The following is a 26269-nucleotide window of genomic DNA, read 5'->3' as shown; positions in this document are numbered from 1 at the left end:
TGAGGCTGTATTTAAGTGAGTTTTGTAAATCACAAAGCGGTGAACAAACTGTGATCTGGTGCAAACTATACTCAGGGCACAATGATTTTGAATAAAGGAGAAAAACACACTGTTTTTGCTTTTCTTTTTCATAAAAGAATAATTTCCCTTTTAAACTGGGCCAAGAAAATCCCTGGCTGCAGATGCTCTTGAATTTAATTTTTCAAAATTGGTTCAATTGAAGAGTTGTCACTTTGGGACCGCTGGGTCCTGCTGGCCCATGTCTAACACAGAAAATGCAATGATGTGTTCACCGAGGAGGGGCGGGGCTCCTGATCCAAGGGAAGCGAGGCATGATGAAATGAGTGGCCGCCAGCATCTTTCCTGTCTGAGTTCCCTCTCTTCTCTTGGCTCCCTGAGGCTTTGCATCTCCCCCATTCACAAAAGAGGAAATGCTACTGTTTCTGGGATCCAGGCCAGCAGTGAGCACAGCTGGCCAGAGGGTTTTTGCTGGCGGATGAGCCAGGAAAAGTTTGTAACTCTTGGATCCCTAAGAGGCTGTGAATGTGGGTCAGAATCACAGCTGCTTGCTCCTCTCTCGGGATGTTTTCACAGCAGCTGGGAGAGGTTCAGTGGGCTTAGCTCCCGCGAAGCTCGAGATGAAGGATGGTAGGACATAGGAAAAGGCACTGGTATGGGTTGACTCAGCAAAAGTGAACAGAACAGTTGAAGCTCTAACCCCCAGCACCTGTGAATGTGACCTTATTTAGAATTAAGGTCTTTGCAGATGTGAGCAAGTGAAGATGAGGCCCTTAGGGTGGTCCTCATCCAATAGAACTGGGGACCTTATCAAAGGAAAAGAGGCACCTTGGAAAGTGGCCGTAGGGAAAAAGGAGGCAGAGATTGGCATAATGCGGTTTAAAACCAAGAAGCACAATGGTGGCCACCATCAGAAGCTAGGAGGACAACAGGAAGGAGTCCACTTGGTCTTAGAGGGAGCCTGGCTCTGCTGGCCACCTTGATTTTAGCATTTTTTTGTTTGTTTGTTTCTTTTCCTGTACAGGGAATTGAACTCATGACCTCGTGCTTGCCAAGCAGTTACTGTGTCACTGAGCTAAACCCTCAGCCCCTTGATTTTAGACTTTTGGCTTCCAGAACTGAGATAGCATAAATTTCTGTTGTTCTAATCCATCCAGTTTACAGCATTTTGTTATGGCAACCACTGGAAGCTATTTCAGCCTCTCAGATGTGCAGATGACCCTCACTCTACACATTCTGAGGTCTGATCTCTGCCTCCCATGAGGGCCAGGCTGGAGCCGAAGGGGTAAAGGAACAGGAGCTCCCACAGGAGAGGGAGAGTAAGAGAATCGGGCTGGGGTGGATGGTTTGGTCTAAATGACAACAGTAGGGGATTGGGGACCCTGGTTTCTTTCTCTGTTCCTTTCATATTTGGCCTTGGGGTGAACAGGCCCCCTGTGCTATGCACTCCTGTCCTGATGTACTGTGCCTTTGTCAGCTTAAAGCAACAGAGCCAACTGGTCATGGACTGAAAGCTGCAAGCCCGTGAGCCCCAACAAACCTTTCTTCTTCCTTAACTTGATTATTTCAGGTAGTTGTTACAGTCCTGGAAAGCTGACTGACACATGGGGAATGGAGAACTTATGCTATTTTGCCTCTTTGTTCAGTGTTCTCTCAAATCACCATCTCTTCACATTTTGATCAGTGGTTCTGTGACATCTAGCTTAACCCTAGATGCAAAGTGGAGCTAGAGATAGGATTTAAACTGAGATAGGGGGTGTGGGGATTCTGGATAGTGTCCTTCTCTCCGGAATCCTGTTCTATGCGTCTGATTCAGAGTTGCCAGGTAACAGTCCGCTGGGCTTTGTGAAGAAAATCATCCTGTTCCAACCTCCTGATTGTTTTGCACCAAAGATGCTCAGAGTCCCAGTCATAAGCTGTGGACAACTGGGTCTATGTCTTTCATGGCAAGGGGGCACTGTCCCCAGTGCCATAAAGGGAGTGACAGGACTGCAGAGAAAGGTCACTGGCACACTGCAGGATGCAGAGCATGCTCGGAGGCTCACAGGTTCTTCTCTGTCCTGTGCATTTCCAACATGGTTTTGCTGGAGCTAACTCACCGTCTGCTTGGAGCAGAAACAGCATCAGCTTCTTGGATGTGAAAATCATTTTAAGCATAGGAAAACAGAGACAAGCAAAGGTGTCACCATACGCTTGTAAGGTAGGAAGAGTATACGTACGTACAATTTAATTTTCTGACAGATCTCGGCCAAAAATGGGAGTGAGCAAATATCAGAACCACTTTGAAGATATTTCTGGAAAGAGAGAGAGAGAGAGAGAAAAGACAATAAAAAGACAGCTATTTAGTTTGAGAAATGGTTTCCTATCAGAGTCCTTCTGTAGCCTGGAGCTCTGGGTTTTCCTTCCAGGATTGCTCTACTTTACTTATCTCAATTTACCTCCCATTTCTTCCCTGAAGTCTACACTGACTCAGCCTCCCATGCTGTGGTTCCTGCTGGTTCCTCAGCCTGAAGGTGTCCCCTTCCCAGCATCCACCCACCGGACCCACCTTCCCAGCTCCCTCCCACTGGACTTCTTCCCAGAATGGTCTGTCCTCGCCTCGGTGGCTTCCTCTCTGACCACAGCATTCCTCTACTCAAGTGCTTGGAAAAAGGGGTTGAAAATGAAAAATAATACATTCAAATAAAATAATCTTGTGCTCTGATGGAGCAAAATGACAGGGTCAGGAACTTGGGAAAAAGGAAAACCTCTTTCCAGGAGAGCAGAGAGGTATGCAGAAGAGAAGGGCCTAGACATTAGTTTTTCTTTTGCTTTTGTTTTCTTTGGAGTGGGTGGGCATTGGGTATTGAACACACATGGTCTTTGCACTGAGCTGCATCTCTAGCCCTTTAGATTTTTTTTTATTGTTATGAGACAAGGTCTTGATAAATTGCCCAGACTGGGATGAAACTTGTGATCCTCCTGCCTCAGCCTCCCAAAATGATGGGATTCCAGGCGTGAACCACCATGCTCAGTTTAGACACCACTGTTCTAGAAGAGTCCAGATGTATGCTAAATCAAAACCTTTGGATTTTCACCAAGCAGTGTTCTTAGAAAGACAGCGGTGTCCATGATGCTCTCTTCAGATAAAAGAAAGAGAAGACAACAGGGTAGAAAAAGTTGAAAACCAGCAATATCGGCAAAGGTCCCACCATTTCAGAGAGTCCAAGAATGGCTATGAGACAGTTCTAGGTGCTGCGTGTATTTTGACCCTGGTGAAGAACTGGCAACCTTTTCAGAATACAAGTGAGGTTTGTGAGAGTCTTTGAGAGAGATGCTGGCACAGGTTTCTAGGAGCAGAGGAGAAATTTTGACTACAGCCACAATCTCTACGCAAGGCATGGGAACAGAGGAGCAATCCTTGTCCCTGTCCACCAAGTTCAGGGTCTAGGTGGACATCTCATCTTGTGGCTCCCTCTACAGGATCCATTGTGTTGGAGGCATTAGCAGGGCTCCCCAGGAACCTGGCAGAGGATGCAGATGTCCCAGATCTTAAGCAAGGAGGCAGATGAGAAGGGAGACACAGATGCCCTGAGGTTCGCAGCTCACAGTACAGCTCACAGCCTCTCTAGAGATGCAGTCCTCTGTCCCCCAGATCCACTGGCTCAGAACCCCTGGGGTAGTCCTGGCAGTCTGTCCTTTCAGGGTCTTTCCAATGCCCGCTGAGGTCTGAGACCTACTGCTCTATGTGTGACAGCAGACTAGGAGCACTGGTGCCCCGGGAGCCTTTATAGATGCAGAGTTTCAGGTCTCTGCCATCTGCTGCGATGCCACTTGTCTGTCAAGGTCCCCAGGTGCCACTAATGCAGCAAAGCCTGATACCGCTCAACTCTGAGAAGGGAGAAAGTGCTACAGGACCCAGGGGCATTTCAGCCTGGCTGGAGCATTGTCAGCTACAGAACAGTGGACCAGGGAAGAAAGGAGACTTTATGACAGCCTCCATCCCCTGGGGGCATCTACCTGTCACCCTGAGGATGCTGGAGAAGCCTTGAAGGTGTCAGGTGAGGAATCACATTCATGTCTCAAAGGATATCTCCCCGCTCCTGGGAGGGAGGCTCATGACAGATAAGGGATGCTGGATTCTGATCCCAGGGTTTGTAGCCACAGCACTAGTATTACAGGGGCTGAATATCCAGTTGTCAGTGTGTGGTCTGTCCTTGCGCTGTGCTATGTCCCCTCCCACTAGATGCCAGCAGCACAAATCTGTCTCCAGTGATCTCACGGGCTCACCCTCCTCTCTGTGGCCTCTTATTGTCGGGAACGTCATTATGTGGCACCTGACGGTGTTTGTTTTTCGTGTTCCTGAATTTCATGTGAATGGAATCATACAGTTGGCATTCTTTATGTTGTATCTCTTTCATTTCCATGTTGTTGCAAACACCTGAAGTTCATTCTTTTTCTCATAGCTGTTTAGTATTCCATTGTGTGAAACACAGCTTGAGAATATTGTCAATTTGGACTATTATGAAGAAAATTGTTAGGAAAAACCCCTGAAAAATGAAATCTGTCTCCAAACTTTGTCAGATGCCCTCACTCCAGGGTGGGGGTGAGGAACGAAATGGCTACAGGTTGGAACCTCTGCTGTCACGTGGGGTGGGTGGGTGGCACTGAAAAGAAGGGATATTCAGAAAATCGAGGAAAGCCTTGGTGTCTGATGGAGATCAGGTCTCTAGTCACACAGTAAGACAAACACTCACTGAGATTATGCAAAACATAGGTGGCAGTTTGGAGTATAGACACATTCTGAGACCCAGAGTCCAAAGTCAGGTCACATTTGGATGTCTGAGCTACTTCTTTTAATATTCACTTTAGTCCGAAGGTCTCAGTCTAATCCTAATGACAATGTGGATTTTAACACTGATGATCACCAATACACACAAATTTATACGAAGTCTTATAATTACTATACAAGAGGCACAATAGGATAAAATTGTATAATTGCACAGCTGTTCACTGTCAAAATCCATCCTGAGGCTGCAGCTGTCTCTGATACTCATTGTGCAGAAATCAGGGCTAGGGATTAGGTGATGGATGATGTAGCTTGTCCACAGATGCCCCAGAAAGCCTGCTGTTTAGACAGAGGTTTTGATTATCTGGTCTTTTCATCACAGACAATGGGAGGTACAATTCTCCCCACCCCCAGGCCTTCTCCCACCTTGAGACAATTTGCTTGAGAAGAAAACAAAGATGGACCCAGTACAGCATTGCAAACGTCCTTGATTGCACGTATTTCAGTCCCTGCCTTTCAATTTGAACTTTGCTAGACAGGGACAGAGACAACAGTCTGTTGTTAATTCAGGAATAGATTTAAAATATTGGATGTGGCTGCATCTAGTCCCATGTAAAGGGAGAGTCTCAAATCTGGGATGTCCCTGGAGACAGGAGTCAAGCAGCATCTTCAGTTTGCAATCTATTCAACCAGAATCCGCTTGCCTCCTGAGCTGCGCCCCCGTACCATGGTGTTAAATGAATGCAGAACAACGAACACATCAGGAATAGAGAAAACTGTGGTGAGTGGCACAAAGAGAAGGTCAAAGAGAGAGAGTAAGCACCTTTCTGCACGCAGCTAAACTGAAATTGAATTTCTGCATGGTGAAGTGCTTTTAAGCCCTTTCGCTGTATTGTACTGCCTGGTTTTAATTGGTCTGCGCTGGGGTTTGGACATCAGCAATTTTTAAAGTCTTCCCAGATAACTCCACTAAGCAGGTAGAGTTGTGACCAGGGCCCTGGTGTTCAGCTGCACAGGTCTTCCTGACTCACTCTTTTATCTGTGTAGCCTGGGATATAAACAGTGCCCTTGAGTTCAGCACTAGGAAGCTTGGCTGGGGAGTGATAGGCATTGAAGAAAGGGTACTGAATTGGAAATAGCTCGCTCTGGACTTCAGTGATGGTTTTCTGACTTACCAGGTATGTGGAGTGAGCAAATTATTAAGCTTCGGTCCTCTCATCTGTGCAGCAAAAATTCTCTGTATACTTTGTAGTGGTGAAAATTAAATAAGGTTGATTCTGTAACTCAGGTACCCTGTAACCTGCAGACTTGGTGCTCCCTGAATCCATGCAAAGCTCCCAGGAGATCCAGAAAATTTCTGGAGCATTTTCTCCCCTTCTGAAAAACATGACTCTTCCCTGGCCTGGATGTTCACAGCCTGACACGCTATGCTGGAAGTTACTACGTGTTGCTTTCCTGCTTACGTCCTTAGTCCCACCATGGGGGATTAACTGCAGTTGATATTCTCTGAGAAGTTCTCCACAGATGCTTGTTTGCATTTTCTGATTAATTTTTTCCTGGATAGTTCTAACCCTGAGAGTAAATAAATTGGGCAGTTTTTAAAAAATTGTTGAATTGTTCAGTAGAATTTCTTTTGGCTTCTCCCTAGTAATTATTAGAATCCTGCCTCTCGAATTATGCTTACAATTCTGGTGACAGAAATTTTAAAAATGCAAAATCCTAATTAGCTTTTGAGTTAATGCCAAGGAAGTTTGTGCTACTTAAATAAACAATGGCCTGAAAATAAGTTCCAAGAGCCACACTGAAAAAGATAAAGGACACATTCTGTTTTTCTCCATTTCTGCTTGGAGTTGTGAAGGCAGCAGTGACGGGTTTCCAGTGGCATTTCAATTTCTTATCCAACAATATAAGCAGATTAGCTGAACTGGCTACTGCCAGCTTGTAATTATTCACTGAATTAAATAATGATCTGTGAAGCAGACATTGTGATTGATTAATCAATTATGTAGAAATGCCTGCATGTTGCTATTTAACACGGATCAACCTTGTGCATCAAAACCCCTATCACTCCCGCATAGGATCTCAGATAAAAGTATTGTACTGGGCATGCTTACACTAAAAGAAAAAACTCATTGGTTCTCTACAGTTTAAATTTAACTGGACATCCTGTGTTTTTATTTGCTTAATCCAGTAAGCCGTGACTAAGTGATTTTCCTTCCTTTTATTTTCATGTGACCAAGTCAATAACACCTTCAATGTCTTGCAGCAGAGTGAGCGAGGAGGGAGGCCTGCAGGGAGGCTGAGGATGAGGTCGGTGCCCTCTCACTGGGGATGAATGTGCCCTTCCTGCCAGGGTCTCCAGTGCCGAGGATGACACTGGGCTTTAGAGGTCTGCTTTTCTGCTTCCTTTTTAGCTGGGGCTGACTTTTTTCCACCAAGTTACTCTGTGATGACTTATTTGACTAAAAATGTCATTGCAAGGAGGACATATTAGGAGAGATGAATAGTGATGACATTAAGTTTATCCAGTACTTGGTAAGCCTGAGGCCCGAAGCAGGTGCTCTGCATGCAGGAACTCTATTAACATTCCCCCAGCTCCCAATCAGGCTTAGCAATGTGAGCACCAAGTCCGAGGTCACATTTGTAGGAAGTGGAGGGGCAGGAGGGCACAGCTCCTCCAGAATGCTCTCGGGGAGAGGAATGTTCTCACCAGCGGTTACTTCACCCTTCAGAGTCTATTAGGCAGTGCCAAGAGACATTTCTGATAATCACGGCTGGGGAGGGATGGATGGCATTGTGGTGTTGAATACACAGGACAGAGATGCTGCTGGACACCACAAAGCACACCGCAGCCCCTACAGCGGGATTATCCAGCCCTAAATGTCAGTAGCGCCAAGGTGGAAACCCTCCTGAAGGGAGGAAGGCAGGAGGATGTTGTGGAAAGGAGCTCATGTTCCTACTTTAGTCACTATGAAATTAGGGCAAACAGCGGTGGGCTTGTATTCCAAGCAGACCCCGACCTTTGGAGTGTAGGGGGAGGGAAGGGCAGGGCAGGTGTGCCCAAAGAAAGGCGGGCATCCCACCTGATAGTCACTTACCATGGTTGTGGACTTCTTGACAATGTGTCTGGCCTTCTCTTGCGTCAATTTCCATACCTCCTGTAAAATAACGTTAGACAATATCATAACTTGTGCCACATCTTTCCCATGTGTTTTCCAAAGTGAAAAGTTTTCAGTTTTTAAGTTTGAAATAAATTCCACAAATTTGTGACAAAGCAATTCACAAGAAGGTTATTTTATGTTAATACATGGATCAAGAACCACAATGTTTAGATTTTAAAATTTATTGCAGTACAAGACACACTGCTGTGAATCTCCCTCAAAGTGTACTCCCTGTCACTTCAAACACACATATCCCACCATTCTGGTCACTTTCTGGAGCAGTTCTGGAAGTACTGTACTCTTTCGTGAGTGTCTTTCATTGTGCAGTTGTGACTGCCTCTATGTCTTGAATGGATTCAAAACATCTGCAGCAATTTATGCCAAATAAAAACATGGCAGTGTGTCCTTATCTATCTTATTCCCTCAGTATAGCACTGTGTGGCTTTTGGCTTCTCCTTAAAATCAAAAGGACTGTGAGTGGTCAACATTTTCAGTGGTTTCAGGACACTGAGGCAGCCAGGACAGCACAACTAAAGACACTCAAGAAAGAGGACTATTAGAACTGTTTCAGAAAGTGGCCATCATGGTGGGATAAGTGTTTCAACCGAGGGGCAGTATTTCAGGGGATTAATGGCAATGTGTCTTTTACTGTAATAAAAATTTTAACTTCCAATTTAAACATTTATTATGTAATTTGGTCATATTATATATTTTGTATCTTTATTAAAGACTGTCCAAGATGCTGTGGGAAGTACTTTGTAAGCCTTATCTTACTGCATCTTCACAACCATGCCCAGAGATAGGACCATCTCATAGATGAGACAACTGAGCTGTAGAAAAGCTAGGAAACTGGCGCAAGGTCCCGCACCTAGAGTCTGACTGAGATGTGAATGCTGTCTGGGTCCTGAAGTGCTGGGGAAAGAGTGCACTTTCAGAAGAAGGGCCCAGGGATATAGCTCAGCGGTACAAGCTCCTGCCTGGCAAGTGCAAGTTTGTGAGTTTGATTCCCGGTACCAAAAAAAAAACCAAACCAAACCAAACAAACAGAAGAAATGAGAATGATGGGTGGGGAGATGGCCCAGGACAACAACTAAGTCCACATGGGGCTTTGCATGGAGATTCCTGGACCCCAGCCCTGAGTTCCTGGGTAGAACCTGTGAGAGTCAAGTAAAAGGAATCTGCATTCTAACCAGGAGACTCATGAACTTAGAGAATTACTGGGAGAGCATGAAGAGTTGGGCTCTGTGGTCAGATAGTGGAGAACAAGGCCAGGCATAGCCCTTCCCATGTCGAGTGTTCTGGGCAAAGCTCAATTGCTTCCCTCTGATGCACAGGTAAGGGTAGCACCAGTCAGCATTACCTGCCAGGAGCTCAATCACCAACATTTAAGCCTAGCAAGAACATTGGATTTGCTCACGTAAGCACGTTTCTAGAGAGAATAGTCCCAGGGTGGTGGATCCAGCATTCACTGGGGACAAGGGGTAGGTGTGGCGGTGCATGCCTGTAATCCCAGCGCTCTGGGACCTGAGGCAGGAGGATGGCAAGTTCAAGTCCAGCTTGGACAACTTAGTGACTTAGTGAACCTCTGTCTCAAAGTAAAAAGTAAAAAAGGGCTGGGGATATAGCTCAGTGTGAAGGCCCTGGGTTCATTTCCCAATACTGAAATATCAATCAGTCAGTCAAAAACCCCATCAGCAGAAGGCTGTCAACAGCCTACCCTACAGTCTGTACCCTGGCACTAAAAAGCCACAGTCACTGCCACGGAAGCTCTCACTCCATCTCTCATTCACTATCTCCTATTCTGGCTCAGTATCCTCTGCCTCTTCCAGACATTCTCAGAGCATATGAAAGCATCCAAGTTGCCTTCCCACTACACATACTTGCAAGTCTAGAGCTGGCTCATTATGAACAATAAAGATTGTTATGCAAATCCCCAAGGACCTGTGTTTGTGTTTGTATAGTTGGGAGAAAAGTAGCACTAGGATTGGAAGTGGGGTGCGGGGAGAGCTTGCCTGCAACACTGCTTCCCAGAGCTTTGATTCCTGCTCTCTGCATATGCTAGTCCTGCCAACCCCTCCTCGCCTGCTCCCTGTGCAGGCCGAAGCGATGCCCTGCTAAGTCTATCCATGGATTGATCAGAGAGCTCTGTCTCCACCCTTGATTCCATTTACCCCAAGACAGCAGGGAAGCCAGGATCTGGGGTGGCTGTGCAGTTCTCTCTCCGGGTCACTGAGAATGTAGTCCGTGTAAGTGAACAATACAGTGGATGTAGGAAGCAACTTCGGACTGGTGGGTGAGTATGAGAAGGCCCCTTGGGAGATGCTGGTCTTTGTTGCTAATATATGTTTGGGACCTGGGTTCCCCCTTAATCCTGGCCCATTCCTCACCAGGACCTCCTGTCTCCACTTTGTGGCTATGTGGTGCTCTGCAAACACCAGCCACATGGGTGAGTGTGTGCCTGCAATGACTGCCAGAGAGATCTGGAAGAGTGCATCTTTCAGGAGGAGCTTCCTGAAAGACGGCTGCAGTGCCAGCAGGCTCAACCGTCTCCCTGGTGGCAGACCCAATCACACGCCTCCTCTCAAGATCAAAGGGCAGCAAACTGTGTCCCTTAAGTCAAAGGCAACAGGCTGGCTGATAGCCACAAGTGCATGAGAGTGACCTGAGGAAAGGACACCTTCTTAGTTGGGGCTGGAGGCCAGGTACAGGAGAAGCCTCTCAGAACACAGAAACTCTGCTCTGCTGTTGGGACAGCTCTGTCTCAAGCTCTCAGGTGTCCCTACTTTCCACGGCCCTTGGCCACCACTCAGCCTCTCCCTCTTCCTATGGTGCCCAGCCTCCTTGGGATGACTCAACAGAGGGGTCGGCGTGAGGGCGCCACCCAGTGGGAACCTCCAGGCTGCGCTACGAACTTCCGCGGAGTCCACCCCATCAGCTGGGAAAAAAAAGGACAATCCTCACTTTTAAACCACGGACGTCTTTAACAGGAAGACTCCTTAGGGACTGGATTTCACTCAAAAACTACCCTTGTTGAACTACTTTTGGCTTTTCTTTGAAATTATGGCAAAGCCTTGACGTTTTCCATTGTATAAAGTCTGTGCATCTGGCATTGCCTGGGTAAGAGACACCAGGTCTGAACGCTGACTTTGCTGTTTGGCTACCCTCACTCTCAGGCTCACTTTGTGCGATGGATTTTTTTTAATTGAACCTAAAGCCTGAATACTGAGCTACATACCCAGCCTCCCTCTCTCCCCTTTCTCGTCTTCCCCTTTCTTTCTTTCTTTCTTTCTTTTTCTTTCTTTCTTTCTTTCTTTCTTTCTTTCTTTCTTTCTTTCTTTCTTTCTTTTTTTTTTTCTTTCTTTCTTTCTTTCTTTCTTTCTTTCTTTCTTTCTCTCTCTCTCTCTCTCTCTTTCTTTCTTTCTTTCTTCTTTCTTTCTTCTTTCTTTCTTTCTTTCTTTCTTTCTTTCTTTCTTTCTTTCTTTCTTTCCTTCTTTCTTTCCTTCTTTCCAGGATCTGACTAAGTTGCTAAGCTGCACTCCTGCCTCAGCCTCCCAGAATGTTAGGGTTACTGGCATGTACCACCACACCCAGCTCACATATGGAATTTCGATGGCAGTATTTATGGCTTTCCTTATGAGCTCCTGCTTTTCTGTCTTGGAAAGATTCCCTTGCATTGAAACTCTCCCTTTAAACATTTACAGGGCCCAATGCAGTCTCTGATGTACAGTAGCTGATCAATAGATAAGCTTTTGAGCTGAGGCGAGGCGTGTGATTGGGTCTGACACCAGGGAGATGGTTGAGCCTGCTGGCACTGCAACCCTCTTTCAGGAGACAAACAGAAGGAAAACATTTATGATATTATATTAAGCAAGAAACATAGGCTTCCAGATTTTACACACATAAAGCAAAACCTGTGAAGAAATACACCATTTTAGTGTTTGGGTGGATAACATTTTCCTTGTTCTTTTCTGTGTTTTCCGAATTTTCAAGCATGAGCACCAAGGCAGAAATAAAAGCTTTTAAAAAGGGCTGAATCATGAGGCCTCATTTCTTATTGAAGAGGAGACTGGTGCACTCCCAGCGTGGAAGTGCCCATGAGGGCCTGGGAGTGGTGGTGAAGGGCACTGGCATCCCTGCCTTTTGGAAGATTCTGCTCTGGTCAGAGGCTGACCTTGAATGCAGACAGTGAACTGAAGAGAAAGGAGCAGAGAGAGGACTCGGCCACAGCTTCCTTGTAGAGGCCCCTGGATCCCTTTGAAAAAACCACTGTGATTTTAGCTCAGCTCAGCGCTCTGGGACTCAGTGATCGTTGGAGGATGGAGACAACTATGAAAACATGATGGGGACCTTGACACGCTGTTGGTGCCAGGTTATTTCCGAAGCCTCCTAGGAGGCTGTGGTTAGGTTCATGGGGCGTTGGAGACAGTGAGGGAGGCAGCAGGAAGCAGGCATTGGGTGGAAGGGAAACATAGGGGCCTTCCCCAGGACAGAGTCAGAGATCCAAGAGTAGGCTCTGAGTCCTGAACCACAGAAGGGCCAAACCCACCCATTTACCCAGCGCCCCTGCACATTCCAGTTATAACATCCAGCAGGACAATCTGCATTTCTTTGGGAAACTGGAGAAGGGAAAGATCTCACACTGGACTACTGCTGCAAGATGCAGCTAGGGTCACAGGTGAGTGGAGCCTAGAGGGGTGGTGAGGCCTCCACCACATTCATGGGGAGGGGTTGAGGAGCCCCTGGCTGGAATCCCCAGCACTGCCAATGAGGCAGGAGGGAGAGAGGAGAAATCCCTGGAAGGAGGGAGCCTGAAAGGTAGCAGGGGGAAAAAAGAAGCTGGCTGTCTAAAAATTGCAAGCATGCTGGGTTCTGACAGCTGGACCACAGCTGGGAAAGACAAGAAGGTACCTGTGCTGTTGTTACTAGAAGGCCCAGATCGTGTTCCATGGTAACAAAGAATGAAATCGTGGACAGAGGAGGTCAGGTGCAAGTGAATTTATTTAAAAGATAGAAGGCAAGAAAGTATAGCTCCCACTAGCTGGGAGGGGTCCTAAGTAGGATACCTGAGCAGGCTCTTTGTCTGGGAGTTAGTTTATAGGTGTTCTGGAAGGGAGCTCAGACTGTTGTGTAAGCAATATCATCTCTAGCCTGTAGCAGACTACATACTTTTAGGTTGCAATCTATGAAGTGTTTATGCAGGCTCCACGCACCCTTGAGCTAGTGGCTCATCCATCACACTTGGGTCATGCTTTGGGAGGTTCCTGACAGCTGAAGAACACCTGGTGGCTGTTTTTGTAAGATTCCTGGAGAGCTGTGGCTTAGCAGCTCATTTCGGGCTTCTTGACTCTATTTTGGGGGCTGCTATCCTTACTGCCTAATTGTATCCTAAGTCCTGGTTCACTAATTCCTGTTATACTAGAGGCCTGGGGACGCATGCAGTATAGGTATCCTAAAAAAACCCAAGGTAACTCCAACTCAATTATAATTAATTCTAACCTCATTTACATTGTGGTTTTTGCTTCCCTCTATGGACTTTTGGAGCCATGACAGTTCCTCGAAGGTCCATATAGGGACACCCTGCCCCCAAAGGAGCAGGCTGGCCCCTGATGGGAGTGAGTTGTGAACTGCAGCACCAGTTCAAAGGGCTGCTCCCTCCCTGTACGAACAGCAAAGAGCCTCTGACACCTGGCTACTTCAGGTGTGAGCTCTTCTCAGTGGCCCTTCCCACCGTGAGGAGCCATCCAGGATAATACGTCTACATTTTCACTTTCACTTTTGTGTGTCCTGTGGAATCCTTTGTTCGGATACCAAGAACCAGGTAAATCACCACCCCTGACAACGCTAAGGCTGGAGACACCCTTGGAGGGGTGGGGTGCAGGTTGGGATGCTACGGCAGCGTGGAGCAGCCCTTGGACGCAGAGCCTCTGTGGGATTCACCTGCCCCTCACAGAGCTATCCCTGGCATTTCCTGGGTGGTGGTGGTGACAAATGTCCCTATAGCCATATTTTTATCTAAGTTTGAGAAAATGGCAGTCAAGAGAGGAGAGTAGGGAAGCTACAGAAGCCACCCTGGGCCCCAGACCTGGGCATCATGGCCAGAGCACAGACAGGGCCGCTGGAGGAGCTGTAGGTGTTCAAGGTGGGAAGCAAATAGCCCTTTGATTCCAGGGTAGAGTGCTGGGTGCAGGTGCTGGGCAGCACCTGTTCAAATGGAGGCTATGTGCATCCCAGCTGGGGCTTGGGGAAGCTTCTCAGATCCCTGTAGGTTAAGCCCCACTTTCCCTCAAATGTCCCATCACCCAGAAGGGGACCTCTTTTCTGCTGTGCAGTGCGTGCCCAGGGGCTGGTAACTCACGCAGGGTCGCACAGCCGGTGGGAAGCTGGTCAGGAGTTAAGGCTAAAGCTTTCGGGTTTCAAAGCCCATGCACTTTTTCTCTTCTACACTGCCCTCACTGGTAACAAAAATGGAATTTCTCTCTCTCTGTCTCTCTTTTTTTCAACACCAGAGATTGAAGCCAGGACCTTCATTCGCAGCTACATCCCTAGCCCTTTTTAAAAAAATGTTTTATTTTAAGTCAAAGGCTCCCTGTGTTGCCAAGTTGTCCAGACTGGGTTTAACTTGAAATCCTCCTGCCTAAGCTTTGCGGGATGCTGGGATTACAGGCATGTACCACCATGTCTGCCTTTGTTACCCATTTATGAAGCTGAGGGCAGATCTTGGATTCAGAGGACCTAGCCAGGAACTACCATCCTGGGAGATGCCCCTTTTGGGTAATTTCCCAGTGGTAAGACTGATTATCTCATACTCTTGATGGCTGTGAGTGCTCAGGAAGATCACTTTGGGTCTCCCTTACCACCTTTGACAGTATGGAGTACAGAACAAGGAGGCCACAGAATCTGCTGACCTGAAACCCCAAGACCACTGAAATGAAGACTAAATGGAGACTGCACTTTTCAGACATTTCCTCCTTCCTTTATTCAGCCAACAATACTACTTGCAAGGCAGTATGGCAGCAACCAAGGTGGGGAGTGTGAGGTTGGGGAGTTGTGAGGATAGCCCTTACCATCCTCACCGACATGAGCTTAGCATCTGCTAGGAGACATGCGCACTTGGGAATATATTCCAGCAAAGGAAGTCCAGGAAACCAGAAAGGAAGGATCCATGAGAGTAAGAAGAATGCTGGGAAGATGTCAGGAGGTAGCAACCCTTGTGCTGAGCTTTGAAAGGTGGAAGTGGACGGGAAGGGAACATTGTAGGCAAAGGGGACTTCATAAGTAAGGGGCTGCAGGTGCCACATTCGGGACACAGTACATTGGATAAATCAGACATTCTGGCTGCATGAAGAGAAACTGGGACAAGTGGGCAATAGGTAGAGAGTGGGAGTTCTTGGGTGTCATGGTAACAGCGTGGTCTTTAGTCCCAAGGTAGATGTTGACTACTGAGAGCTTTTGAGCAGGACTGTGTCAGGTTTAGTGACAAATACGAGTGAAGAAAATTAAAATAGAAGAAAAGATCAAAGCACCATTTCCTCCCACAGTTACTAATGCAGAATGCACTATTATCAACATAAAACGGAAAATCTAGATAAAAGCTTGCTCACTTTTCTCCTCTGGGAGAAAATGAATGTAAAAATTCAAAGACATTTGGAGAGTTATTTGGTTTGCTTGTCTTAATGACAAACACGTTGCAAATAAAAATAAAAATAATTGTTATTTTTCCTTGGTGACCTTTAAATGTTGGCACTTTGATGTTTGTGCTTGCTTACAAAGTACAAGACAATTCTTCAATACTCTAAAAAATGAAAATGACAACGGAGAGCACAGTTCTAATGAGCACCTGGAGAGAAAGTTTTGTAATGCACTGTGAGCTGGGTAGAACATTCTTGTGATTGCAAGTCGGAATGGCTTTTCTGACTTACTCAGCTAAAGCAGTCATTTGAGACACAAGCCGATTCTCCACCACCAACAAGGGGCTTGGTTCTGGAAGCTTCCATTTGATACCAGAATTTTTTATGGTCAAATCTTTTCAAAATCTCATTTCTTTCTTCCTTTGGTTATCATGTTTTCTTATTTCAGCTTCAAATCCCTTCAGAGTCTATGTATTTACCACTCTCAGGAACGGTTGCTGAGGAAGCCACCCCCTAACTCACAGGTATAAGACCTAGCCTGGGGTTTACAATCCAAAGAACCATAGATGTGTGAGTTGGATTTCTTTGTTTTTTTTTTTTTTTTAAATTGGATTTCTTCACTCAAGAGCTAGGCAAGTGCTCCAGGGCAATATCACCTGGGATTCCAGCAGCCTAGGACAGGAGACAGAAAAACACATTGCTGACCATCAGGGCGCACAGAAGCATGTAGCCATGCTAACTTGCTAAAACACTTTTGCCTACAGTGGTTACAGTGCCCAAATCACAGGCACCAAAAGTCTTCAGACAAGAGGAGAGGCTTGGTAACCATAGACTGACATTATGGGTAGGATTATGTTCCACCAGAATTCTTATGCTGGAGTCCTAATCCCTTAATATTCCATATTATGACTTTATTTGGAAGCAAGGTCATTGCAGATGTAATAGGTTAGGTTGCAATAAGGTCATACTGAAGTGGAATGAGGCCCTAATTCTATATGACTGGTGTTCTGAAGAGAAATGGACATATATGGAAGGAAGATGAGGTAAAGATAAGGGTAGAATGGCATCTAAAAGGAGCACTGAAGATTTCCAGCAGGCCACCAGACCAGTAGTCTAATCCAACAGTTCAAATGTGGACAAAATTTCCACCTTTTGTGGAAATTCTTAAAATACTGCATTGATCACTAGGTCATGGTCTTCACTGTTGCATTAAAAATGAATTTGAACCTCAGACTGTGTGTGGATTTGAGTCCTGGCTTCATGTTTATTGGTCGTGAGGTCTTTTTTTTGTGGTACTGGGAATTGAACTCATGACCTTGCACTGCTAGTCCGGTGCTTAAGCCACTGAGCTATAGCCCCAGCCCATTTGTGAGGTCTTGAGAAGTTATATTAAACACTCAGAGCCTCGGTTTTCTCATCTGCAAAATGGGGGGGGGAATAGCATTCCTGTGAGGACTGAACAATGTAGTACTCAGAGTAGCACTTCACATATTGTAAGCACGGCACCAGTAAGTGCAACATCTAGTGTTGACAATTACTGATGTTTTCGTTTTGGCTTGTCGTGTTACCAGCACACAACTAGAACACTGTAATAGTTACAGCACCAACCTATACACATGTGTGCTGTCTTTCAATGATCCTGAAAATTACTCTGAGGCAAAGTATCATTTTCACATTTTGCAGATGAGAAAACCAAGGGTCAGAGAGATTGCATCCTTTAACCAGGGCCTGTCTGCAAGCAGAGCCAAGGTTGTTACTCAGATTTCTAGACCTCATCATCTTTCCCACCAGCACCACACTGGTTTCTAAGGATGAGGGGAGCCTGATATTTTACCCCAAGCAAGCAAATATGACTTAGGAGGTTTCACCAAGGCCTTGGAGATTGGCAAGTGTCCCTCTCAGGGAAAAGGTCAGAGCATCAGGGAACAGGACTCGTCTGAATGTCAGGACACCACGCATGTGGGTGGAAATTCACGTGACCCGGCACAAGTGTTCTAGCAAGCTTATATCGGTAATGCAAAGAGGCTTGTCCTTTCTATTCATCATTTCTTCCTGCAATCATTCATTCCACTCTTTCATTTCAAATACTAACTATCTATTGTATGTTGTGCTATGGACTGTTGTTAGGGACACAAAGTAAAAGAGATGCGAAGGATTTTACAACCTGAAGAGAGGCGGGTGGCTGTGACCTGTAGTTAGAATGCAGTGTGGGAAGTGTTAAGCAGCAGTTGCTACTGTCCCTCTTCCATAGATGAGGTGAGTTGGGGCTTCTTTGAATAAATACCTTGCCCCAAAGCCACAGAGCTAATGAGTGACAGTGTAGACTCAACTCAGTCTTATTCAGCACATGCTCCAGGTTTTAACCCTGCTGTGGGCATGCTTAAAAAATAAGACTGTTTTGTTAGTTTAAGGCAAAAAAGTTTGGAAAAAATTTGAGAATGAAATCCTCCTCTGAGCGAGCCGCAGCACTCTTGAAAACACTGAGAGCGTTGAGCCACTTTGTGGGAATAAATATTATTTAGATTGAACAAACCCAAAGTTTTCAGACAATATTCAATAAGCCACATAGACTATGCGGGGGAAGTTCTAAAGAACACAGCGTTGAAGCATTCTCGATGTCATGTCCCTTGACATTTGAAGAGTATTGATGGATTGTCTGGACAAGACACACTCACTAATTGGTCCTTTGCAGGGTCTGTGATGTTAAAGAATTGAGTTGTGGTACACTTGTTTTTATGTTTCTATTTGTTTTTTTTTGAATCAGGATCTCACTATGTAGTTCAGGCTGACCTTGAACTCACTATGTAGCCCTGGCTGGCCTCAAACTCATTGCAATCTTCCTACCGCAGCCTCCCAAGTGCTGAGATTACACGTGTGCGCCACCACACCTGGCTTTTATGTTTCTGTAGTGAACAATTTTTTTAGTGGTCTAGTTCTCTGCTATCAATTACAGCAGCAATAGATTTGAAAAGTACAGAATGAGCCTTTTGTTCATGTCACACTTTTGACAGCAGTGACAGATTCCCGCAAAGGAGAAAGCCCCTGGGAAGCACAGTGATGATTGGAAATGGCCATTCGTCATTATTAATAAACATGCATGAGCGAGGGGGCAGCAGGGGTGGGGGATGATCACTTATTTACTCTGCATCTTTTCTAGAAGTTTTATGAGGACAGGTGGCTCCTAACACACAAATGAAATGGTACAAGTTGACTTAAAAAGGATGCAAGATTTGAAAGCTGCTCTTTCCAAAGACTTTCTTGCTGCTGGAGTGCATAGATAATTAAAACATAGTGAAATGGGCTGAATGTATGTCCCCATGTGATGGCTAAGCTTAACTGTCAACCTGATTGATTTGGGATCCACTCAGAGGATTTGGGACCACACTTCTGTGAGTGTCTGAGGGAGTCGTGTAGGTGTGAGCTTAGGGTCTATGTCCGGTCCCTGGCCCCTTCCTCCCTGGCACTGTTCCCCTGTTCTGCTTCCCTGCTGCCATGAACTAAGCAGCTTTGTTCTGCCACACCCTTCCACCATGATATTTCTGCCTTAGAGCCAGCTGACCGTGGACTGACTCCCCCCAAATCTGAGAGCCAAATTAAACTTCTACTCCTTGAAGTTGATTGTGTCAGGTGTTTGGTCCCAGAAATGGGAAAACTGATTAATACAACCTTCCCTCTATTCATACACTAACGATATAATCTTTTTTTTGTTTTTTTTTTCCAGTATCGGGAATCGAACTCACAACCTTGCACTTGCCAGGCAGGCGCTGTGCCGCTGAGCTGAATCCCCAGCCCCAAGCCGTAATCTTGATATGATAGCAGTTGAAAGTTTGAGAGGTAACTAGGTAATGAAGGTGGAATTATCATGACGGTGGTTTGTGCTCTTAGCAGAAGAGCCATCTTGCACAAGAAGACAGAGGGAGAAGTTGGCTGTCTGCAACCCAAAGGGGGGCCTACAACTTGACACCTTAATCGTGGACTTCTAGCTTCCACACTGGGAGAAATAACATTTGTTATTTATAAGACACCCCAGCTATGATATTTTGTTATATTAATCCAAGCTGACTAAGCCTGGTGGATGAGAAAGAGACCACACAAAGGTACAGAGAAGAGCTTTGAGGTGATTTCTATGAAGTAGAAGGACAAAGGTAAGAAGTCCCACTGGTTATCAGTTTTTATTGAATATTGGCATGTCTGGCCTTTTGGGTGGAATTTGCTGGTCTATTTTGGTATCTGTGTTCCACTGTGTGTTACAGTGGCTGTTTTCCAGTATGTAGGATTTAGCTCTATCAAAGTCCAATTTGGTTTTCAGGCTCTGACATTTTCCAGCTCTGATGGCCATTCATGGCCTTAAAATCAATAGAAAAAAATGAAGCCAAATTCAAGTCATTTTCTTCTTCAAGAATGAAAAAAGTAAAGGAGAAAAGCCACTTTTGAAATGCTTTCCCTTTTATTGCCAAGCGACTCTATACATATTTTATCATCAGATGCATTTTCTTCTTTCCTTTTAGGCTAAAATGGCATTGTGTAGCTATTATTATTGCCGATACATTGAATGACAACAATCATTGTTATTCTCTTGCTTCAGGTGATATCTTTTTTTTTAAAAAAACCTTATTTTCTTAGCACTATACCACTCTAATCTTTTTTCCAGCATTATTTATTGTTTTCTGATATTACTGTTCTCATCACTACCACCATCATATACCACCTTGCCAGAGTTTCTTCAGTGCTTTAAGGTTTGTGGCAAACCAAGCTTGTGTATATTTTACCTCTAAGCTTGATACCAATTCTACAAAGTAGGAAGTGACAATCTTAACCCCACTTTATGGTGGAGACACCAAGACTCAGTGCCGTTAAGTGAACTGCCTGAGGCTTCACATCTTCTACCTCTGCTCCATTTCACTGGCTCTTCTGGGCCCACAAACAAGCTTGCCAGTACCAGACTCTGTGGTCCAGAATTTTATTTACATATACAGTGTTATCTCGTTCTTTATTTCCTGTTTTTTTTTTTTTTTTCTCCGGTACCGGGAACCGAACTCACGACCTTGCGCTTGCCAGGCAGGCGCTTTTGCCGCTGAGCTAAATCCCCAGCCCCTCGTTCTTTAAATGTATAGTTTTGGGGAAATAACTGGGTTAATCAGATGGTAGTACAATTTCGAGGAATAACTGGGTAGATCAGTCATTTTGTAGCATATATTTTAATTTTTTAAGCATGTTTCTGTTTGCCTTCAGGTTGGCAGATATGAATTGCTTAATGTTACATAACAAAGCAATTTCTTTGGGCTGGTTTTCTACTGTTGCTATAATAATTGGCCACAAATTTTGTAGCTTAAGACAACACAAACTTACTCTTTTTGAAGTTCTGGATGTCAAAAATCCAAGGCTACAGTTGAGGTGTCAGCTGGTTCTTACTGCAGGGTTCCCAGGGAGAATCCCCTTCCTCGCCTCTTCTAGCTTTTAGCTATTGTGCACATTTCTTGGCTGGTGGCCTCATCACTCCGACCTCTACTTTTATGGTCAGATTCTCTTTTCTCACTCTGTTCCTAATGCTTGCCTCTTACAGGACTCTTGTGATTATATCAGCCTCACACAGATAATCCAAGATGTTCTTCCATCTAAAGATCCTTAACTAAGGCTCATCCAAGAATTTCTTTTTGCCACATAAGGTGACCTGTTCACAGGTTCTGGGGATTAGGACGTGAACTTCTCTGCGGGTGGGGAAAGGCATTATTCTTTCTACTATGCCATTGTTAATCAAGGGCTATGGAGCCATGAGTCACGTAGTGAACTGCCAGAGGGCTCTGGAGGAAATTGCAAATAGCATTAGGTTTGAAGAAAAAGTAAACAAGCAGACAATTTGTGTTCCTGTGGAAGCTGCACCTTAATGGGAGACAGAGACATTAAACAATAAGTTTATGATGATTTACTACAACTGTAATAAGTGCTAGAAAGATGGAGCAGGAAGCATGGAAAGCAATCCTGAAGGCTTGGCCTAACTCAAGGGATCCTGGAAAACTTCTTAGAGGAAAGACATGGAAGCTGAGTGCTGATGTGGGAGAATGAAGAGGAGGACAGAGTGTGATGCAGGGAGGCCAGTGATTAAACCTCTGAAGTCCAGATGATCTTCCAGAACTACTGAAATTCCTTTTGAGCTAAGGGGGACAAAAGTATTTTCTCAAGACAGAGATACTTGTGATGTTCTGAACTTCTCGAAAGCAAGCAAGATATGTTTTAAAAAATACCTTGAACATCATTTAAGCACCTTCTTTGGAATTATTTGATTTCCTCTACTTATAAGAAGTCAAGGGTAGCTTCACACTGGCATTATTATTGCCACCTTTTGATGGTGTCTACACTAGTTAATGCTCCTCAAATAAGTCTTGAAGCAAGTCTAAGTAGATAAATTCTCCAAGATACAAATGTGGACTTTAACAAAAATACAGCTTGGATTCTCTGGCAAGTTAATTTCAAATGCTTGGACAAAAGATTGGACAATAGACCCTTAGTCTGAACACAAAGTTCTAATGTTCTCCCCAGATCTGTTAGGGTTTAAAACTTTCAAAATTTCAGGGAACAGTTTAATTTAGTGGTCTCTGGTATCTCGAGGTTTTCTGTTTCTGGGATAATTTATCGTCTGATGACCATTAGAGAGTCCCGTGGAAGCATAACACATAAGGGGTAGATGGACTCTAGTTTTAATTTTCTTTTTCTTAATCAGGAGAAAAGATGAGCATTAACTTCCCCCTTAAATTTTGGACTCTTTGATATTCCTTTTCTGTAAACCAATTGTTTGTGATAGTTGCACTTTTTTCCTCTTGAGAGGTCTTCAAAACAAAAAATTTTTGTGTGTGGCATATTGCAAAAAGTTTTCTTGTTTACCATTTGTTTGTCTTTTGGCTTTATGTATGGAACATGTTTTTAATAGTTAGGTGTATTAATATTTCCTTTTGTGACTTTTGGATCACAAGTTATAAATCAACTTGCTGGGGTTTGTCTTTATTTATGGCTCTATTCTTTCTCATTCAACCTTTAGCTCATTTGGGATTTATTGTGCTATAAGGAATAAATATCACTTTAACCTCCCCACCATATCTGGTTTTTAGTTCTGTGTATTTATTGATGAATCCAGTGCTTTATCACTGATTTGAAATGCTATTTTAACTAAAAAAACCAAGAATCTCACGTGCATTTGGGTTTATTTCTAGATACCATATTCTATTCCATTTTAAGCTGATTTCTTGCAAAAAGGCAATTCCTAAGCTGATTTTCTGCAAAAAGGCTCTATTCCTCTGTCATTTATTTCATTGTTCATAATTTCCTCAGATATTTAAAGAACGTTAAAAACATTGTCAATTAAACAACTCCACGACCAATAATTTGCTTAAATTTTTCTCATCTGTGAAATTAGGGTAAAGGAACAATCTTGCAGTTGTGTGGGAGGGTTTTAGATGACATGGATGTACCAAATACTTTGCCCAATTTCACGGCAGTCGTCATTGTCTTTTATTTCTCAGCCCCTAATGTGTACCTATCATACAATAATAGCTTGGTAAGTGTATATTACAAGAATAAGAGAATGACTGTCTATGCCTTAAAAGCCTGTCAATTTCACCCAACGTCCTTTTGATTAGTACAATTTTCTGGTCTCAGTGATCAAAGATATATTTATCTTCCAGGCACAGCCATGAGTTTAACTATGCAGAATAATTTTGGAAAACTTTATTAGTTCTTCCTGAATATTAAGTTGGCAAATAATGTTTCAAACCTGTAGGTTACTCTTTCTTGGATGTGTGTTCCCTTAAGAAATAACACTTGGTGTTCGGATGGTTTATCAAGTCATTCTTGAAACCAGCCATCACTCAAGAAAGAAATTTCCTCCACCCAAAGCTCTGATTACCACATAAAAGGTTTCTTTCTTATTTAATAACTTGTATTCTGCAAATCTCAGGTGTCTGAGGAAGCACTACACACACACTATTCACAGTTGAGGTGGATGAAAGGGTTAGAACAAGCACAGTCAAATGGGACAGAGAAGCTTAATTATTCTGTCTAGGTTCTGAGCTATTATTTGGCTGAAATTGTGCATTGCAGAAGCCACAGAGGCTCCAACATAACAGATGACAATGACAGAGAAAGTAATTTCCTTTCTTTGATAGAGAGATTTTGTTAAACTGAGAGCATTTAATTCATTTTTATTTTCTGTGCACCTGTCACAAAACAAGATTTAAGTCATAATGTCAGCACTGAGAGGAAAAATGTGGACTATAGAGATTTGAGTCTTGGAAAACAGATATGGGTTAAAGAAATTTACCTAAGTACATACACGCATGCACACATGCAAATTCACACACACACATATGCATGCATGAACATATGTGTACAACATGTACATGTGCATTGAACAAAATGGAGCTCAGGACAAGGAGATGAGTTTTCTTGATTAAGGACAAGGAAGGGCTGGGTGTGGTAGTGCATACCTGTAATCCCAGCACTTAGGAGGCTGAGGCAGGAGGATTGCTGCAAGTTCAAGGCTAGTCTGTGCTACATAGTGAGTTCAGAACTAGCCTGAATTACATAGGAAGATCCTGGCTCAAAAAAAAAAAAAAAAAAAAAGGAGAGCAAGGAAGAATTGCTGGTTATCAGAGAGTATTTGGTTTTAAATAGGGGAGACCTGGGCTCCAGTCTAAACTCCAACCCTAGATTCCAATCCTCTTCCTAATTCCATACTACTTTTTATTTTTGATTTATTTCTTCAATCACCATTTATGAAACACTACTTGACTTAAGAACTCTGGTTGGCTCTGAAATATGCTCTGTAAAAGTTCCCATTCAAGTTCAAGTCTCCAAGTGTACCCTATGCTGTTGGAATGGGGAAATAACTAGGGGAACATTTTCTGGGGGTGACTGCAGCCTTCATCAGGAGAGAGGCCTGAAGGACAGAGTGATGCCCATGGTCAGCCTTCCAGAAAAGCCAAAGGGGGAAAACCCAAGTCTAAATAAACTCACCAAGACATTGCCAGGCTTAGAATGAATCTGTAGAAAAGATAAGGAAGAAGTGCTGAGGGCCCAGAGGGCAGCAAGTGTGGGGAAGTAATGAAGAGATAAGGTAAATCATGAAGGCATTACTGTGTTTATTTTATAGGTAGCACAGGGCTCAAATGCTGGCCCCTTTATTCAATACACATTTGGAGGGCATCCTTAGTGTGCCAGGGGTGGCTACAGACAGCTGGACAGGCACAGCCCCAGCCTCTTCTTGATCATTTCACATTTAGGAGGACACTGATGTTCTTCCAGGAAAGAGTAGAATCCTAATAACAGAGTTAAAGTTAATGAATTCATCAGGAAAGGGGTAGACAACAAGGGATGGTTGGGGAAAGGATGATGTGAAAGGACTGGTGGAGCTATGACTCTGAGGCTTGGGAGGCACCAAACGACAAAAAGAGGCCAGGAGCAGAAAGAGAAATACAATCAGGCTTGAGTCAGGTTCCAGTAAAAGAGTCTGCATTTTTTAGTGCTCATGAAAAGCTTCCTAGAAGCTCAGAGACTCAAATCCTGCCCCAGTAATATCAGATCAGACATTCTGCGATGGGGCCCATGATTATTTTTGAAAACTACTTCCCAATCTAACACGGGCTCAGTATTTTGAACTCCACTGTATTCCTGAAGACCAGATGAATCCTCACAAAGGAAAAGGCAAAGCAGACCTATGGTCATCACGCTGCTCTTCACAGCTCATCCCTTATTCAGCAGGTCTTGTGAGGGACCTACTATGCATCTGTCCCAGGACTGTGATGGTGAGCAAGAAGACATAGTTCTTGCTTGCAAATGTGAGAGAGACAGAGAGGAGTTCTTAGACAGGCTGATCAAGAGAAGCATTTCTGCAGAGATCACAGGAAGGGAGGCCCCACCGTGCAAGAATAGGAAACATTCTAGCCACAGAGTCTGGGCCAGGCACTGAGGCTGGTAAGGCATGGTGGGCTGGGTCAATGCATGGCCTCATTTGGGAGGCCCTTGCCATCTTCACTCCAGCCTCCTGTGTTGGGGTTCTTCTTCCTCCCAACATCCTCTGTTACAGCACTGTGCTGGATTGACAACTGGTAATCAACTCATAATACCCAGCTGAACCAAACCAATGCAGTGCTGGGTGTGGGAGGCCCACCTGAGGATCATTGCCAACATTATAAAAAGGAGGACTGGAGAAGAAGAGAAGCTGTTAGGAAGCTGCTGGTTCACTTGAGCTGTTGGTTCTGCTGAGGAGCTTGTCATGCTGGCTTTCCTGAGGAACTCTACTGTTCTCATCATCAGAGGAACTTGGGACCTTGTTGTCACTGAGAATGGCTACAGTTCACTTTTGGGGAGCTTTGGCCCTTACTTTGAGCATTGCTTCTTGGCTCCAGAGGGGAAGATGGTGCACTGTTCAGGCTCCTGGAGAAGTTTGTCACACTGATTTTCCTGATATGGACTCAGCTGTTCTCATCATCAGAGGAGCTCAGGACCTCACTGTTGCTGAGGATGGCTGTGGTACTTCTAGGGGGAGCTCTGGTCGTTACTTTGAGTGTTGCTTCCTGGCTCCAGTGCAGATCCCTCAGTCTGCTGGCACAGATCCTTCATCCCACTGGCACAGACTTTCTAGCTTCCACCACTGACCTTGGGTTTTCTGAGCACAAATCCATGAAATAGACTTGCATGGACAT

General features: G+C 44.6%; 1 protein-coding gene across 4 annotated transcripts in view; it reads right to left on the bottom strand.

The window, feature by feature from the left end:
* The window catches only part of Aoah (acyloxyacyl hydrolase (neutrophil)), a 203335-nt gene that overhangs the window by 116023 nt on the left and 61043 nt on the right, over positions 1-26269 (bottom strand). For all 4 annotated transcript variants that reach the window (XM_013521273.1, XM_013521274.1, XM_013521276.1 and 1 more), the window contains exons 6-7: positions 7885-7944; positions 2242-2312 (exon numbers count right to left, since the gene is read on the bottom strand). In XM_013521273.1, coding sequence (XP_013376727.1) covers positions 2242-2312; positions 7885-7944 — 131 coding nt within the window. The remainder of the gene's footprint in view (positions 1-2241; positions 2313-7884; positions 7945-26269) is intronic.

Source organism: Chinchilla lanigera, unplaced genomic scaffold (assembly GCF_000276665.1).
Source record: "Chinchilla lanigera isolate Chin_1 unplaced genomic scaffold, ChiLan1.0 scaffold00059, whole genome shotgun sequence".
Classification (NCBI taxonomy): domain Eukaryota; kingdom Metazoa; phylum Chordata; class Mammalia; order Rodentia; family Chinchillidae; genus Chinchilla; species Chinchilla lanigera.
The sequence above is the reverse complement of the archived record's forward strand: the minus strand, read 5'-3'. Positions and strand labels throughout refer to the sequence as shown.